The sequence below is a fragment of the Musca vetustissima genome, unplaced genomic scaffold (genome assembly GCF_032173495.1).
Source record: "Musca vetustissima isolate MV318-11 ecotype Yass unplaced genomic scaffold, APGP_CSIRO_Mvet_v1 utg20757, whole genome shotgun sequence".
NCBI lineage: Eukaryota > Metazoa > Arthropoda > Insecta > Diptera > Muscidae > Musca > Musca vetustissima.
Window position 1 is genome coordinate 31706 of NW_026883670.1, and position 18598 is coordinate 50303.

General features: G+C 35.3%; 1 protein-coding gene across 1 annotated transcript; it reads left to right on the plus strand.

The window, feature by feature from the left end:
* The first annotated feature begins 11809 nt into the window (after positions 1 to 11809).
* LOC133330580 (dynein regulatory complex protein 9-like) lies at positions 11810 to 12886 on the plus strand. Its single transcript, XM_061539018.1, has one exon. The coding sequence runs from the start codon at positions 11810 to 11812 to the stop codon at positions 12884 to 12886; it is 1077 nt and encodes a 358-aa protein (XP_061395002.1).
* Positions 12887 to 18598: the final 5712 nt, after the last annotated feature.

Below are 18598 nucleotides of genomic sequence, written 5' to 3' on the forward strand. Positions count from 1 at the left end.
CGGTAATGAAAATAACGTGGACTTTTTGCAGCATTACAAACTAACGTCTTGAAAATAAGGGTAACTGGGTTTTGCATGTGACAGCATTAAGAACGGCTGCTTTGGTTGGTTAGTAGTATTTCCCAACTGAGGTACAAACATACATAGGAACATGCATGCCAGCTTCGTTCTCCCCAGTTGTAAACAAGGAATTTCCATATGCACACAATCAAGAAGCGTAAGAGCAGAAAAATAAATAAAAGCAAATTAAAATCAAAACAAATTTAAGTTTCATTCATTCGTTTGCTCGTTCGTTCATTCAGGGTCAAAACACATATTTAGACGACGAAACACTTGAAAAACAATGCCTTTTAAAGAAATGAGGGGGAAGTTGCAGCGTAATAAGACCACTCAAGGGTCCTTTTACAACAATTTAGTTTTATCATAAGGACTTGTGAGGGATAACTGTTAGGGTATTTGTTGATGTAAACAAGGAAAATTGTTTCAAATGCCCAATAGAAATGTGTTAAGAAATGTTTAGATTTTTCGTAGAAAAAGCGCCAGGATCAAATTCCGAAATTTCCGAAATTTAAGGTTACTTTCCGCCATAAAGTGGAATGTATGTAAAATTTGTCAAAACGTCAAAATATTCGACAGAGTTCGCAATATTTAAGATGGTAAGTACATGTAAAATTTGCGATCAAAATAGGTTAGATCATTTTTTGGTCCAAAGACAAGCCTTACTGAAATTGGTAATAATTAATTCATATTTAGATAAAGCTCCCATATACAGGGCTATGTCTTTCATCGTTTCATAGTATGAGGCTGGATTCGGTGTTGTTAACCCTTTGTGGCCAAATGTTCGTCTATGTGCGTCCGTCTGCCTATTATAATTTGTAAATACGATACATTCCATCGGTATAGACTAATTGTCGTGAAAATTTGCATGTAGGAAGGATTCTGGTCAAATGTTTTTGGGTAATGATCTCTTAATATTTAAGGAATGAAATGGTCCAAAAACTTTTTTTGTCTGTTTTTCTGATCTCTCCAGATGCCACAATTTTGACCCGAACATCACGAAATTTTACACAGGGAAAGGGGCCTGGCCATAGAATAAGCATAGATTTTATATTTACCCCAGAAGGACATAAATCGAATATGTTGACAGTATATCCAAGAGGAGTGGTTGATCTATTTATAGATAACAATTATATAGCTGTTTGTACTCGGATGCGGGAGTGATACGCAAATATTTAAAGGTGTCTCTGCGTTATGATATTGTTTAGTATTACCATTACCCCACTAGAGGGCGGAAATGTCGGTTATAGTCCGGTTATGGTCAAGGACGACGCCTATAATTTTCGGTGATACTGAGATGATAGAAAGGGATGTAACGTGTAGGACATGCTTACATTTATTTCTCATAGAAATACGTCTCCACGACCTAAAGCTTTAAAATTCGTATTCGGCAACACATCCACTTCTTTACATTATTTATATGTTGTAAATAACACACGCACACAGCAGAAATGACTAGTTGCTCCACTATCAATGTACCAATAATTTTCTTCAATATTCTCATTTTTGCTATTCAGGACCCTCATTCTCGGGGTCAAAAAATGTTTTAATTTAATTCGAATCTACACTAATTCAAGAATGTCCCTACTCTTGAACTCTTGAAGATCAAGTGACGGCTAAAGGGACTCTCAAACTTTAAACGCGTTTTTCTTTTTTGCGAATGGCGGGCACAATAACTCAAAAAACTAATAACCCAATCGATTCCAAATTTTTAGACGTTTCTCTATGAGTGTATAGCTATCGTTTGAACTAGGATAAAGCCAATCGGTAAAGATCTTCCCTATTTTTTTAACTTGGTTTTTGGTCAAAAATCGGCGATTTTCCGAAAATATTTTTTCAAAGGACCGTCGTTTTGTTAATTTAGAGCGAAGTCCATAATCCTAGTTCATACGATAGGCACACATGTACTCTTTCTAACAACGTTGGAATTTTCGGACACAACCATTTTTTTGTTGTAAATTATGTTTCTTCTTTTTTAAATCTTCAAATATATATGTGCAAAGTTACAAACATTAACAATCATTGGTATTGATTTACCAGGCCATTGAAAATCTTGAAAAATTAAAATCGAAAATGAGGGGAGGGTGGGGTTCCCTTAACTCCCATTAACTGTGCCATAAGGCAAGAACTTCTTCACCTTACTTTGGCTGCGTAAACTTAGCTGCAAAATGTCCTGGCCGACCCCAGTTATAGTTTTCTAAACGGCTTTTCTCTCATTTTCATAAGGTGAAACCCTTGATCAACATTTAGACATCTTTCTGCTTCAACTTGTCTTGCTTCTTTTTCCAATAATTTCACCTTTAGGCTACAGAATTTAGGCAGCTCATCGCGAGCCTCTATTGCGACTACAAAATGTTCATAGTTCATTGCCAACCTTGATAGCATAATTATAACCAAAATCTCGTCCGACAGATTCTCACAAATTATACTAAATTCATTTAGATTATCCACCATCTTACCACCGACTTGCAGCTTCATTGTCAAGAGTTTATTGAACAATATTATCTTCCTTGCAGGCTGCTTTAGTTGATGCGTATCTTTCAACTTCAACCATTCCCGCTGCGCTGATTTACAATCATTTAAATTTTGAATTTCATTTGTTTACAATAAAGCAATAAAAACTGCTGCTCTTGCGCCTTGTGCTTTATTTATCTTCCACATGTAATTCCCCATAAATCTGATTGGATTAGCGCACTTTTCCTATGAACGCCTTATGTAACATAATTGCCATCGGAAAATTTATGTCATAAATATTCAATTGTCAATTCACACGGAGTTATTCTTTTTTCACAGCCTGGGCCCATAACCTCTTGAGAATTTCCAGGTCTTTCTTTCATGGAAGTGAAACACACAGACAAACTTCCGAGGAGATATTTATTTTTAGTAAGAGCAAGACAATATAATAGAGACTAATATAAATCGGACGAAACTGTACATGGACCTATATCTAAATCTCAATAGATTTACATGAAATTTAACACACATCATACACGACTTAATTCAGATCGCAATGTCAAATATCGTGCAAATCGGAAGACTTTGTAGCTTTCCTTCATTTAAGATATGTTATTATACCCTTCACCACTTTGTGGTACAGGGTATTATGTCTTTGTGCATATGTTTGTAACAGGCAAAAGGAAACGAGATAGACACATGGTTTCTTTTGAGAATATGCATAGAATCACTTTCTCAGTCGATTTATACATGTCCGCCTGTCCATGTTAAATTGTAAACAAAGTAGAGGTCGCATTTATGATCCGAATTGGATGAAAATTGGCACAGGTCACTTATTTGGCCCAAGGACGAACCCTATTGAAATTGGAAAAATTCGGGTCAGTTTTAGATATAGCTCCTATATATATTTACCTCCGATTTAATGTAAATGTTGCACCAAAGTCCCTATATATCTTTCGATTTGCACGAAATTTTGCACAGCCTAATGATTTAGGTCTACAATGTTATGTGTGTTAAGTTTCGTGAAAATCGGTTCAAATTTAGATATAGCTCCCATATATATCTTCGTCCGATTTAATGTAAATGGTGTACCAAAGTTCCTATATATCTTTCAATTTGGATGAAATTTGGCATATCGTACCTAATGTAGTCTAGAATGACGTGTGCTAAGTTTCGTGAATATCGGCTCAGATTTAGATATATTTCCTATATTTATTGTCCTCCAATTTAATGTAAATGGTGCACCAAAGTCCCTCTATATCTTTCGATTTGCACGAAATTTGGCACAGCGTAATGAATTAGGTCTAGAATGATGTGTGTTAAATTTCCTGAAAATCGGTTCAGATTTATATATAGCCCCCATATATATATTCGTCCGATTTAATGTAAGTGGTGCACCAAAGTCCGTATATATCTTTCGATGTGCACGAAATTTGGCATAACGTACTAAATTAAGTCTAGAATGTTGTGTGCTAAGTTTCGGTTCAGATTTAGACATATATATTTTCTTCCGATTTTATGTAAATTGTGCACTAAAGACCCAAAGTTTGTCGGATTGCCACAAAATTGTGTACAATTTTCTGTAGTTAATATAAATTAATCTCTGGCAAGTCTCGTTGAAATCGGTTCAGATTTAGATATAGCTTATACATATATAGTTTCTTCCGATTTTACACAAAATTGAAAAAAAATTCTGAACAACGTGCTGAAGATACTATAACATAACGTGTGGCTAGTTTGGTTGAAATAGCTCTTTCGTTCGATTTTAAGTAAAAGAAGCACATAGGACCCAATGTTATGCCGTTCTCAACAAAAACTTGCCCAACGTACTGAAATTAATATTGCCTAACATTTGCCAAGTTTTGTAGGAATCGATTCCGATTTAGATTCATCTTTTTAATATACCCAAAGTGGTGAAGGGTATCATATAGTCGGCCCCGTCCGGCTTTACTACTTTCCTTACTGGTGTAGATATATAACGGCAGTTAAACACATTTAAAATCGACTTATTTTCGAATTGTAAATGTAGAGTAACTTCGAGTAATGTGGACCATGCGTCTAATGTGGACCACCCCCCATATCTAAGAAAATGCTTGAAATATGTAAATGAAGCCTTGATAAATGTCTTCCTGATTAGTGAAAACAAACATCAGACTTGGTTTTTAATAAATAATTGCAATGTTGAAAATATAGTAGTAGAAAATGTAGCTCTCATTGTAATAAAATGGTGTTCCACATTACCCGAAGTTACTCTAAATCTATATAATATCATGTAACGCCATCTGATTTTAAAAATATTAGAGGGAAGAAATATTTTCCATCCAGATTTGTATTGGTTCTATTAATTACAGTTTTATTTATATTTAATAAAATCGTTGACGATGTTTTCCACAATCACAGAGATATAAATCTATAAAAACCTTTATTTTCAATAAGAAAAAAAAAATAACTTCGTTCAAAATGGTATCTTATTTCTTAAGGTCCGATGTTATCGGAAAATCTTTCTAGCAAACAATAACATATTTTCCACAATATCCTCTTATTTCACTTCTTAAATGTTTTATGGACTCATACCGTCCTCGCCAATGTAACAAAGGGTAAGTGGTAGATTGATATATTGTTGACAGTTTAAAATTTGCAATTATGTTGTTGTCGTCGTCATCGTCGTTGTTGTTTACGATTTCCCCCACATTTGATTTTATTTACAACAGTTTTATTTCTATCTATCTCTGTGATTGTTATTGTTAACGTTTATAGAATATTTTCTTTTGTCAAAATTCTCCCCTTCAACGTTTGGTAGCAATGGTTTTTGATTTGTTTGATTTTTAAATGATATATGGCCCCCTTTGGTGGATATTTTGTAAAATGGGTGGTGGTTGGTTTTCTTTCAAAGAGTTTGAGTTTAATAAAGTTTCTTTGTTCAAGGGAAGTAACTGTAAAATTGTTGAGGGTGTATTTTATATTAATATATTGTGATATTTTCTGTTTTTTTTTCTGGCTAGACTCCCTTGATGTTTCATTTCATTTTAATGAAATTGTTTGATTTGCCGAAAAAATGATATATGAACGACATAGAAATTGACTTAAAACTAATATTTTAGTTTTTCACCACTAAACTATTTAAAATAATTGGGGGCGAGCGGAAATTATTTACATAGGAGTTTAAGTAAATTTTTATATTTATTACATGCCACTTCGAAATTCAGGGGTCAGTTATACTTGATAAAAACCAACAGTGTTTGCCGGTGCATGAAAAGGGGAAAAAGGGTTAAAAATTTTCTGCAGATATAGTCACCACATATTTAGTCATCACAAGTAAAAACGTCGGCAAGTTCGGCTGGGTCGAACCTATAGTATCCTCCAACAAGTGGTGTGAATTCAAAATTTCGTTAATTGGTCGGGACTTTTAAATGCTAAGAAAACATAATATATAGTTACAACTTAAAACACTCAGGTTGGGAAAACTGAGGTAGAAACTTCATCATAGCGAAAAATAAAGGAGCCTTTTTAATTATTTCTTGAAAGAAGTTTTTTATTCACCAGGAATCCGAAAACTTAGTAATACTACCCAAGTAAAAACGATGTTAAGTTCAGCCCGACCGAACTTTTTATACCCTCCAACATGAGGACGACAATCACAATATGTAAAATTAATGGGGGCTCCTTGAAGAAAACTCATCTTATGAGAGGACCTTGAATATACCCAATAAAGACGTGAGAAAACCAGTAAGGAAAGTAGTAATGTCGAACTGGGCCGACTATATGATACCCTTCTCCACTATGGGTATATTAAACAGGACTATTAACATGAAATTGGATGAACTAAAATATATGATATTTATCTAAATGTGAATCGACTTAGATCTATCCATAAACATGTCATTCGATTGTTACAATGGGACAAAAGTATGCAAATCGACTTCAAACAAATATGAATAGGTCATCAAGAGGTCTGTACTTCTAGAAAACGCAACAAAGTAATTCTATGCTCAATTTTGTTCGTTGTGCAAAATTTGATGTCATTCTGACTAACAATTTACTTAAAATCGGGCGAAAATATATATGGAAGTTATATCGTAATATGAACCGATTTAAACAAAACTTGTCACAGTTTAGGTAATACAAATTTCAGTACGTTTCGTTCCTATCAGCCATATATTGGATCCTTGGTGCGTCAATTATTTAAAATCAATCTATAATAAAACGGAACTATATCTAACTCTGTACCGATTTTCTCTAAACTTGGCAGACATCACTCTTGGCTCAATTCAGTGCGTTATGCCAAATTTCGTGCAAATCGAAGGATATATAGGGACTTTGGTGCAGCATTTACATGAAATCGGACGAAACTATATATGGGAGCTATATCTAAATCTGGACCGATTTTCACGAAACTTAGCACACATCAGTCTGGACTAAATTCAGTACGCTTTGCCAAATTTCGTGCCAATAGAAGTATATATAGGGATTTTGGTGCACCATTAACACGAAATCAGACGAAACTATATATGGGAGCTATATATAAATCTACACCGATTTTCTCGAAACTTGGCCGACATCATTCTAGGCTTAATCTAGTACGTTATGTCAAATTTCGTGCAAATCGAAAGATATATAGGGACTTTGGTGCACCATTTACATGAAATCGGACGAAACTATATATGGGAGCTATATCTAAATCTGGACCGATTTTCACGAAACTTGGCCGACATCACTCTAGGCTCAATTCAGTACGTTATGCAAAATTTCGTTCAAATCGAAAGATATATGGGGACTTTGGTGCACAATTTACATGAAATCAGACGAAACTATATATGGGAGCTATATCTAAATCTGAACCGATTTTCACGAAACTTGGCAGACATCACTCTAGGCTCAATTCAGTACGTTATGCCAACCTGAAACTTGGGTCTGTTCTACCATGAGAACTCAAAATACCGACTTACAGCCATTTCCGTACCGTTAAATGGGGACTAACCTGAAACTTGGCTCAATATTAATACTTTTTGCTACGGATATGTGTAATTCAAATGGAAACGTAAATTCTAAATTTCAGCCAATTTGGCTGGAAATATTCTGTCTAATATTCTTAAAATACCGAATATTGGGTCCATCCTGAAACTTGGGTAAATACTAATAATTTTTTGTACGGATATGTGTTGGTCAATGAGAACCCAAAATACCAAATTACAGCTGATCCGCATGGAAAAACGTGTCCAAAATTTCCAAGATATTGAGTATTGGGAGGTGCCATTATATGGGGGCTATACCAAAACGGTACCAGACCGATATATGTCATTTGCAATACCAAATATTCTAGGAGTTCTAGAAATGTCTATGCAGAATTTCAGAGCTCTATCAAAAATATTGCAGTTTCTATCGTGATTTTAACAGATTGATGGACTTGCGTAAATCGATATTAAATTTTATGATGAACAAGAAAATCTATACTTTACGGGATCTCCGGAGAATATTTCACCCTATGGTAGGGGGTATAAAAATGCGCTTACCTTTGTATGCCGGCTATATCAAAACTTTGACAATTTTCCGCAAAAACGTGTTTTGCCCTCCAATATCCGCGAATTCCAAACTACCGAAACTACAATGGAAAAATGTAACAAAACCCTCATAATACTCACAATGGGACTCTACCCTAATATAGGTATAATGACAATACATAAACCTATATTGATCATTTTCTGTATATATGTATGTCACCTTTCAAGAACAATTTATACCAAATTACAGTCACATCGGAGGGAAACTGGGGCTAATATTGAATATTGGTATTAAAAATTGGTCGGAACCCCCCGAAATTCCGAAGTATGGGCTAATATTAAAATTTTTTTGGTATGATTTTCAGTTCAAGTGGAATCCCGAATATTAAATTATAACCAATTGTTTTGGAAAACCTGTCCAGAAGCTTAAATATACCGAATGTTTGGGTACTCCAAGCTGTTGACCAATACCGATAATTTTTTGTGGGAATTTTTTCTATTGCCAAATTACGTGGTATAAATCTTTCAAATATTGGACATATGGAGCTACACTAAAAAGTGGACCGATATATCCAATTTTCAATAGCACACATCCTAGGCGTAGTTACAATGTATTAAAAAAGTTCTATATTAAATATTGCGACCTCTTTTGTGATTTTGTGACAGTCAGCGGACATGATGACGGGATGTCAAATCACCTTGTGTTAAAGGTTATAAAAATAACCTATTCTATTAAACCCATCCATTTAAGTTTATTTCTCTTCATAACACTTGTCTTAAAGTTCAATATAATGTCAGCCACTAAAGACACACACACACACACATCTCCCCATTCGTGTCTCCCATTGTGGCCATACAAATTGTTTTGGCTGATGATTTCCTTTTAAAAGTTCGTGAGCTCTGACATGATGAATTTCCATTCACACGAATACAGTGACTGGCTGAAAGCTTCCTTCGTTTGTTGCCTTTTGATGAGGCGCTAAAGTGTTGCAATTTTCTATATATGATTTTCTTGTATCTTTTTCTTCTTCTTCTTATTTTGTGGTTTCTTTGTTCGAAATTGTTTAGACTGGCTGGTTGACTGACTGAATGTCAGGCAGTTGGAATCGTCATCATCACCACCATACATATAAAGATGGGAGGCATCATTCATTTGGAAGCGAAAATACTTCATATGTATGCACATACATATGCATATACATATATATTTGTGTGGGATATTTCCATTCTGCTGCTGAATGGAGTTGAATGAATTGTTCTGAATGCTGGTTTGCCACACAACCGCCCCAAAATGCCTGGGGCCGGCTTGCATGATATGATGTGTCTGTCTGATGAGTTAAGGCCAAAGTGCAAAGAATGAAATTGAATTTAATCGCAGCTATCTTAACCTCAAGTCAATGGATTACAATGGATGGATGGTGGGTGCGTGTGTATGTGTGTGCTGGCAATAAAATTGAATGAACAAAAGATTCGTTATAGCATTTTGCACTGTTCTTGACTTAACACATCAAAAGCAGCATCATCAGCATTGATATATTTGCATATAAATCTATTTTTGTAGATGTTGTTGAAGTTCGGAACGCAAAAATAGTTAAATTGAAAATTGCACTTTAAGTTCCTAGTTTAGCACTTGTAAAAAAGTTTCAGTCGATGTTTCCGATTTTAATTTTTTGTATGGAAGTTACTAGAAAGATCGAACCGATTTTCTTCATATTCAAAATGTACCCTATTCTGAGTTTAAAAGAAATATTATGATGTGCAAAATTGGGTTTTAATCAGACGTTTCACTCACTTGATGTCGGTTAAATAAATTTTCAAAATGTACCCTATTCTGGTACACTCCTTCTGCTACATTCACTACAAAGAGATCTTCGAACTTAATTTAAATATGAAATAAATATTGGGATGTGCTAAGTTTAAATCGGTTATCCCCTTCTTTTTTCATGGACCATGTGAGTAATAAACGGAGTTTTTTTAATGAATATTTTTCAGGGACCACCTGTGTAATAAGCTTGGATTTTTATACCCTTCACATTCTGTGGTACAGGGTATTATGTTTTTGTGCATATGTTTGTAACAGGCAAAAGGAAACAAGATAGACACATGGTTCCTTTTGAGAAAATGCATAGAGTCACTTTCTGAGTCGATTTATGCATGTCCGTCCGTCCGTCTGTTCGTCTGTCGATGTTAAATTGTAAACAAAGTACAGGTCGCATTTATAATACGAATTGGATGAAATTTGGCATATTGAAATTGGGAAAAATCGGGTTAGATATAGCTCCCATATATATTTTCGTCCGATTTAATGTAAACGGACCCTATATATCTTTCGATTTGCACGAAATTTGGTACAGCGTAATGAATTAGGTCAAGTGTAAAGTTTCGTGAAAATCGGTTCAGATTGGGATAAAGCTCCCATATATATTTTCGTCCGATTTAAGGTAAATTGTATACCAAAGTCCCTATATATCTTTCGATTTGCACGAAATTTGGCACAGCGTAATGAATTAGTTCTAGAATGATGCGTGTTAAGTTTCCAGAAAATCGGTTCAGATGTGGATATAGCTCCCATATATATATTCGTCCGATTTAAGGTAAATGGTGTACAAAAGTCCCTACATATCTTTCGATTTGTACGAAATTTGGCACAGCGTAATGAATTAGGTCTAGAATGATGTGTGTCAAGTTTCCTAAAAATCGGTTCAGATTTGGATATAGCTCCCATATATATATTTTCGTCCGATTTAAGGTAAATGCTGTACCACAATCTCTATATATCCTTCGAGGTAAATAGTGCACCAAAGTCCCTTTATATGCTTCGATTTGCACAAAATTTGGCTTAGCGTACTAATTTGAGTCTAGAATGATGAGTGGTCAGGGAAAATCGGTCGGGAAAATCGGTCGAGATTTCGATATATCTCCCATATATATCTTCATCTGATTTTATGTAAATGATGCACCAACCTATATATCCTTCGATTTGCACGATTTGGCATAGTGTGCTGAATTAAGTCTAGAGCGATGTTTGTTAAATTTCATGAAAATCGGTTGAGATTTAGATATAGCTCTCATATATATTTTCATCCGATTTTAGGTAAATAGTGCACCAAAGTCCCTTTGTATTCTTCGATTTGCACGAAATTTCGCATAGCGAGCTGAATTAAATCTAGAACGATGTGTGTTAAATTTCGAGAAAATCGGTTGAGATTTAGATATAGCTCTTATATATATTTTCGTCCGATTTTAGGTAAATTTAGGCACCAAAGTCCCTTTGTATTCTTCGATTTGCACAAAATTTGGCATAGCGTACTGAATTAAGTCTAGAAAGATGTGTGTTAATTTTCGTGAAAATCGGTTCAGATTTAGATATAGCTCCCACATAAAGATTATATTTTTAACAACGCGGCGTACCGTATAGCGTGTATAAATTTTGCTATAAATCGTTTTCCATAAATTTTCCCCATGTTACGCAGACGGCTCTAAATCTGCTCGAATGATTATGATAAGTTGGAGAAAGAGGGAACATAGACATGCAATTGTTTGGATACATATGTACAATATACCCAAAGTGGTGAAGGCTATCATATAGTCGACCCAGTCCGACTTTACTACTTTCCTTACTGGTTAAATAATATTTTTGTAGGACCATCTGATAATTGTTTATTTTACTGTAGCGACCAGTTGTTTTGTTGGTAACAATCTCCAAGGTACCATAATTTGTTTATTTACTAAATACACAATGCAACCGGCGAATGTCAACTTTGCTCTAATTGCACTTGCAACACCACCTGGACAACACCATGGCCGCAGCAAACAAAGAAGAAGAACTTCCAATACTAAGTCCCGCCGATTTAGAGGCCTTTAAAAAAGATTTACTTGCTACCGTTTACAATCACACAAATACCCAACTATTGATTTATCAACGCGGAAAATCGTTAAAAAATTCCAAAAATATAAAAACCAAGAAATCTACCAAACCACCAACGACCTTGCTGAATGATGAACCCATGCCATCAGAGGAAATATTGGATGACATAAAACTGGACAAAGAATTAGATGCATTACGACAGATTTATGAATTGGCCTATAATGAATTAACCAAACAGTTAACACCTATTGACGAGGATGGTAATTTACAAAGTGACACAATTACCGAACATTCCGAGCTAATGCAGACGATTGAATCACGTCAACAAAACAATAATGAAGTCGATATAATTACAAAGGAACTACGTGAAAATAAAACTATTCTGCGGCAGCTCAAGGAACAAATGAAAGAAGAAAAAACAAATTTCGACGAGAAGTTTGCCAATAGGACCGAACGTTTGGAACAACTTCGTGACCAGTTGCACAATATTAAACGCATAAATGATTTAGAATGTCGTCTCGTCGAGAAATGGGAAGCAAATCGTCTCTCGCAAGCCACAATAATGGGCCAGAATGAAGAACGTTCACTGATGAAACAAATTGTCGATTTACATCGTCGTTTGGCTGGCGAACAGCGTCTAATTTGTGAAGTTGAATCATTTCGAAAACACGAAGCTACCCAGTTGCAGGAACAAATTGCCCATTGGGAACAAAAATTTAAAGATGAAAAGGCAAAGATTTTTGATAAAAATTTACAGCTAAGTGAAAGTATTGCCGAAATTATAAAATCACATGAAAAACATTCGGAAATAAAAGCCGAACGTCAGCAGTTCGTCAATGAGTATTTACGGGAGAAGGAAGAGGAGCGCCGTCTCTATGAAGAACAAATGTATCGTGTTGAGTGTGCTGTACGCATACAATCTTGGTGGCGTGGCACGATGGTGCGGAATGGACTTGGACCGTATCGTAAGAAATCGAAAAAGAGTAAAAAATCAAAAGCTAAGAAATAAAGAAATATATTATTTGGATAATATTTATTTAAATAAAAGGGCAAAGATAAACTAAAGACTTTATTTTTTATATAATGAAACCTTTGACTAATTTGATAATATTTTAATAAATAAATATTAATAAAAAATGTTAATCTGTGTATATTTAAGCTATTACCATAAGTATTTTCATATTTGTATCAGAAGAATACGAATAGTAGGAACTGATACAAATACTAATATCCAAACAAAAAGGATGTTTATATTGCAGAGGACACTAAAATAGAATACTTTTGATATCAATACTTAGGAGACCTTATAATGGAATTACAAGACAAATTAGTACCATTGAATTTATACCCTTCTTTGTGCATTTGTTTGTAACAGGCAGAAGGAAACGAGGTTTGGACGAAATCTGGCATAGCGTACTGAATTAAGTCTAGAATGATGTGTGCTAAGTTTCGTGAAAATCGGTTCAGATTTGGATATAGCTCCCATATATATATTCGTCCGATTTAATGTAAATGGTGTACTGAAGTCCCTGTATATCATTCGATTTGGACGAAATTTGGCATAGCGTACTGACTTAAGTCTAGAATGATGTGTGTTAAGTTTCGTGAAAATCGGTTCAGATTTAGATATAGGTCTCATATATAGTTTCGTCCGAGTTAATGTAAATGGTGGACCAAAGTCCCTCTATATGCTCCGATTTTCACGAAATTTGTCATAGCGTACTGAATTAAGTCTAGAATGATGAGTGTTAAGTTTCGTGAATATCGGTCTAGATTTAGATATAGCTCCCATATATATTTTCGTCCTATTTAATGTAAATGGTGTACTAAAGTGCCTGTATATCTTTCGATTTGTAAGAAATTTGGCATAGCGTACTGACTTAAGTCTAGAATGATGTGTGTTAAGTTTCGTGAAAATCGGTTCAGATTTAGATATAGCTCCCATATATATTTTCGTCTGATTTTATATAAATGGTGCACCAAATTCCTATGTATTTCGAACGGGTGTCTCATTGAGATTAAATTTTTAACAGTGCTGCGTACCGAATAGCGTGTATCAATTTTGCTACAAATCGTTTTCCATAAATTTGTCCAATGGTACGCAGACGACTCCAAATCCGCCCGAAATATTCCTTCAAGGGAACATTGATATACATTTTTATGGATACATATGTACATATGGTGAAGGGTATCATATAGTCGGCCCAGTCCGACTTTACTACTTTCCTTACTGGTTTTCTTATAGAAAGTAACCAATTTTCGCATTGACCATATGTATTCATATAGAAGACCAGAATATCTGAGTACAGAGGATCTTCTGCTAGAGCAATAGAATTGCCTTCTAATAGAATAGAAATTGTTCTGATAGAAGTCCGATAATTATTTGTATAGAAGGCCATAAATTTCTTATAATGGTTAAGAGAGTATTCTTTTAGGACACCAGGGTTACATCGTAAAAACAATAAAAGGTCTTTCGATGGAGTACCATAAAGATGTCTTATAGAATTTCAAAAAAATCTTAAACACAGTGTTTATTTCAGAGCAGAAGTTTTTCTTATAGAGTAAAAAATAACAGAACAGAAGGCCACATATTTTATAATGGAAAGCCTTCATATAAAGAATCCGGCGATTTTCGTGTTACACTTATAGAAAACCGAAGGTTTTTCTAATAAGAACCTGGATGATTTCTCAAAGAAGAATAAACGGAATTCGTATGGAAGGTCAGAAAGTCTTCTAATAGAAACACATTAGATATTCTTGAAGAGAAAAGTGATTGAGAACAACTAGAAACGATGTGAAGTTCGACCCGTCTGTACTTTTTGCACCCTCCACCATGAGGATGGCAATAAAAAAACCAGTGAGCGGAGCAGTATAGTCGGACGGGGCCGACCATATGATACCCTACACAACTACCACGGGACTCTAACTTTCTGCGGTTCTATATTCTGAAACTGGACAATATTTCGTGATATTTGCACCCTCTTGATCGATTACAGGTCAACAGCTCAACTTTCTAACCCTGGCATATTTTCCATTCTTTTTCTTGAAGTGAATTTTTACGCCATAAAATAAAAAACTTGTCACTTTATGCTTTGGTTGATTTGACCCTCGGAATACTGACCGATCACCATCTTGACCATAATCGGAACTTCCTTTACAATTTCAAAGCGATCAACGCGGCATTTCCGTCTTCTAATGTAGTAATAGTAACACTATGCACATAGTCTCATTTACCTTATTATGTATAACTCCCATATCTGCGCACATCCTACAATAGAATTGGTATCATTTGGTTTATCATATTCTATCAACGTTTCGGGTCTATGTCCTTCAGGAGTAAACATATACTCCATAGAATACAAATTTTGTAATTTTTCACACAAAAGTCGGGGTCCATTTAACCCGCTATATATTAACCGATCTTTATGAAATAAGTCATGCTTATTCTTTGGCCTGATTCCCTTCTCCGTGTAAAATTTCGCGATGTTCGGACCATAATTGTGGTCTCTGGAGCGACCAGAAAAAGCGACAAAAATTTAGTATTTGGTCCATTTCATCCCCTAAATATTAACCGATCTTTACCAAAAACAATAGGGGCCTTCATTGGGCAGAACCCATCCTACATGCAAAATTTCGTGAAGATTGGTCCATAGCTGTGGCCTGTATCGTGTTTACAAATTATAATGGACAGACGGACAGACTGACGGACGGACACACATGTGTAGATCAACTCAGCTAGTCGAGATATAACGATCGGTATACTTTCGCGACGTTACAAACTTTTGGGGCTGCACAAAGCTATAATACCCTGACAACATAGTTGTGTAGGGTATAATAAGTTTGTGGAAAATAAAATCATTTATTTTTATGGGTGAACTATAGGCCTTTATTTAACCAAATATGCACCGTTTTGTGACTCTCTCATAGAAGTATTGCTCTCTATTTGCAAAAACTGTAGAAGTCGATTTTTACAATCCTCCCTAGATACAAATTATTTATCATTAAAGAAATTTTGATATACAAGAAAAAAATAATAATAGCTTGGTTTCAAGTCCGGACTATATGGCGGATGCATTAAAACTTCCCAACCAAGCTCCCGAAGTTTCTGGTGAGTAAATGTGTGTGGCGTAGCGTTGTCCTGATGGAATACGACACCTGTCCTGTTGGCCAATTCTGGCCATTTTTGATCAATTGTTACCTTCAAACGGTACTGTTGTTGACAGTAGAGATCATATGGAAGCCTCATAATAAATAATCCCCTTTCAGTCCCACCAAATGCATAGCAGAACCTTTCTAATCATTAGTCCCGGTTTGGCCACCGTTTGTAATTGGTGTGTCACCCAAACATACGACTGCTAACATGCCGGTCCACTTCGATCATTTCTCCGATTTTATCAAAATTTTCGACGACGGGCCTAATGGATATCTTTTTCCCCAACCTAATATTTAAAATTAATGGAGCTGATGGGAGAAAAGTCATGTTATGATAGGACATTGAACATTGCGAAAAATTCTCATGTATTTTTCGCAGAAGATCAATATTAATAAATATTAATACGGATATGGTCTATACCATGAGAACCCAAAATAGCAAATTACAGCCATTTTTGGTGGAAAACCTGACCAAAATCCCCAAACTACCGAATATCTATTCAAAATTTCAGATCTCTATATTAAATATTGCGATCTATATCGTGATTTCAACAATCGGACATGCGTGAATTGCCGCCGCGAAATATTGGTCCTAGACCCACCTTTAAGTATCTCGACTAGCTGAGTCGATCTAGACATGTGTGTCCGTCCGTCTGTCCATTATAATTTGTAAACACGATACAGGCCAAAGTTATGGGCCAATCTTCATGAAATTTTGTACGTAGGATGGGTTCTGGCCAATGATGACCCCCATTGTTTTGGTAAAAGATCGGTTAATATTTAGGGGATGAAATGGATCAAAAACTTTATTTTTGTCGGTTTTTCTGGTAGCTCCAGAAGCCACAATTATGGTCCAAACACCTCGAATTTTTGCATGGAGAAGGGGATCGGGCCAAAGAATAAGTATGCCTGTTTTTATAAAGATCGGTCAATGTTTAGCGGGTCCAATGGACCCTGACTTTTGTGTGAAAATTTCCAAAATTTGTATTCTATGGCGAATATATTTGCCCCTGATGGTCCTAGACCCGAGAAATTGATAGTATGTTCAAGAGGAGTGGTTGATACTTAAATTGGTACCAATTATATGGTCGTATGTATTCGGATGTGGGAGTTGCACATACATATTTACGGGTGCTTACGTACTGTGATATTATTTAGTAACCCATTACCACATTAGAGGGCGGAATTATAGCGCTGATTGCTTTGAAAATTTCCATGAGATTCCAGTTATGGCGAAGGACAACGCCTATAATTTTGGGCGATGATCACATAATATATTTGGGATGAAATGGAACGAAAATTTAATTTTTTTGTGTTTTTTCGAGTCGATCTATAGGCCACGTCCGACTATTGAAATCCGAAGATCGCAACACAACCCACGCTGATGGGAATATGGACAAGCAATTAGAAGGACTGAAGGAAAATATGTCAGTGTAAGGAAAAGGTGCTGTTTACCTTTAATGGGACAAGAGGGTGAAAATATCACCGTGGTAGTTGTGTAGGATATCGTATGGTCGGCCCCGTCCGACTATACTGCTCTGCTCTCTGGTTAAAAATTCTTGATTCGTGATAGTTTCAGTGAAAAAAAAAATAAAACATTTCCGCTTCGAAATAATCGTTAAAATATTTATTGATATTCCCTGAAAATATTCTTTAAAAATCTTCAATTGAGTTGATATGGAAAAATATTATACAACGCCAGCGTGATCTAAAATAATGAAATAATTTTCTTGATTCGTTATAATAACAAATCACTCTCGTATTTCTATTAACATATTTCATTTCAATCTTCATATATTTGGAAAAAATATATACGATATACATACGTGCATGTGTACCATGTGCAAAGCGATGCCCTTAATTCAAAATTTCCCCAATTTATTACTCAAGCAAATGTTTGTCTAAGTCTAATTGAAGATGCTGTGGTATCAAAATGTTAATAACAAAATCGGAAAATTGATATTTTGATTGCCTTAATATTATGCACACCTATGGTGGGGATACATTTCATCCCTTATCAGCATATCTTATAGCAAATCCTATAAACAAAAGATTTTAATCTATGAGCATAGAAATTAACGCCATGGTATTTTTTGGGGGGGCGACGAAGGCAACCAAATGATTATACAAAAAAATTCTATTTACAAATATATTAACATTGTATGGGTGTAAAAACAAAATTACCTTGCTCCATATATGATAATGATCGAAATCGAATATCTTACCTTTCAAACATCCACCCACCCCCAAAAATGGCCTTCATACTGCATCCATTTTAGTTTTTGCGCTATATGGCGTTTTCTACACAGAGTCCCCACTGTCACTGAGACTTGCAATGAAAATCGAGAAAATCCGTTAGGCGAAGGTTTGTTTTCCGGCATATGGTGTGTATATTCTGAAAGTACATTTCGAGACCTTTCAATTGATGTGCGTATCAATACTGCATCCATTTTAGTTTTTGCGCAATATGGCGTTTTCTACACAGAGTCCCCACTTTTTTCCACAACATGGCGTTTTCTACACAGACTCCCCATTGTCACTGGAAATCGAGAAATCTGTTTAGCAAAGT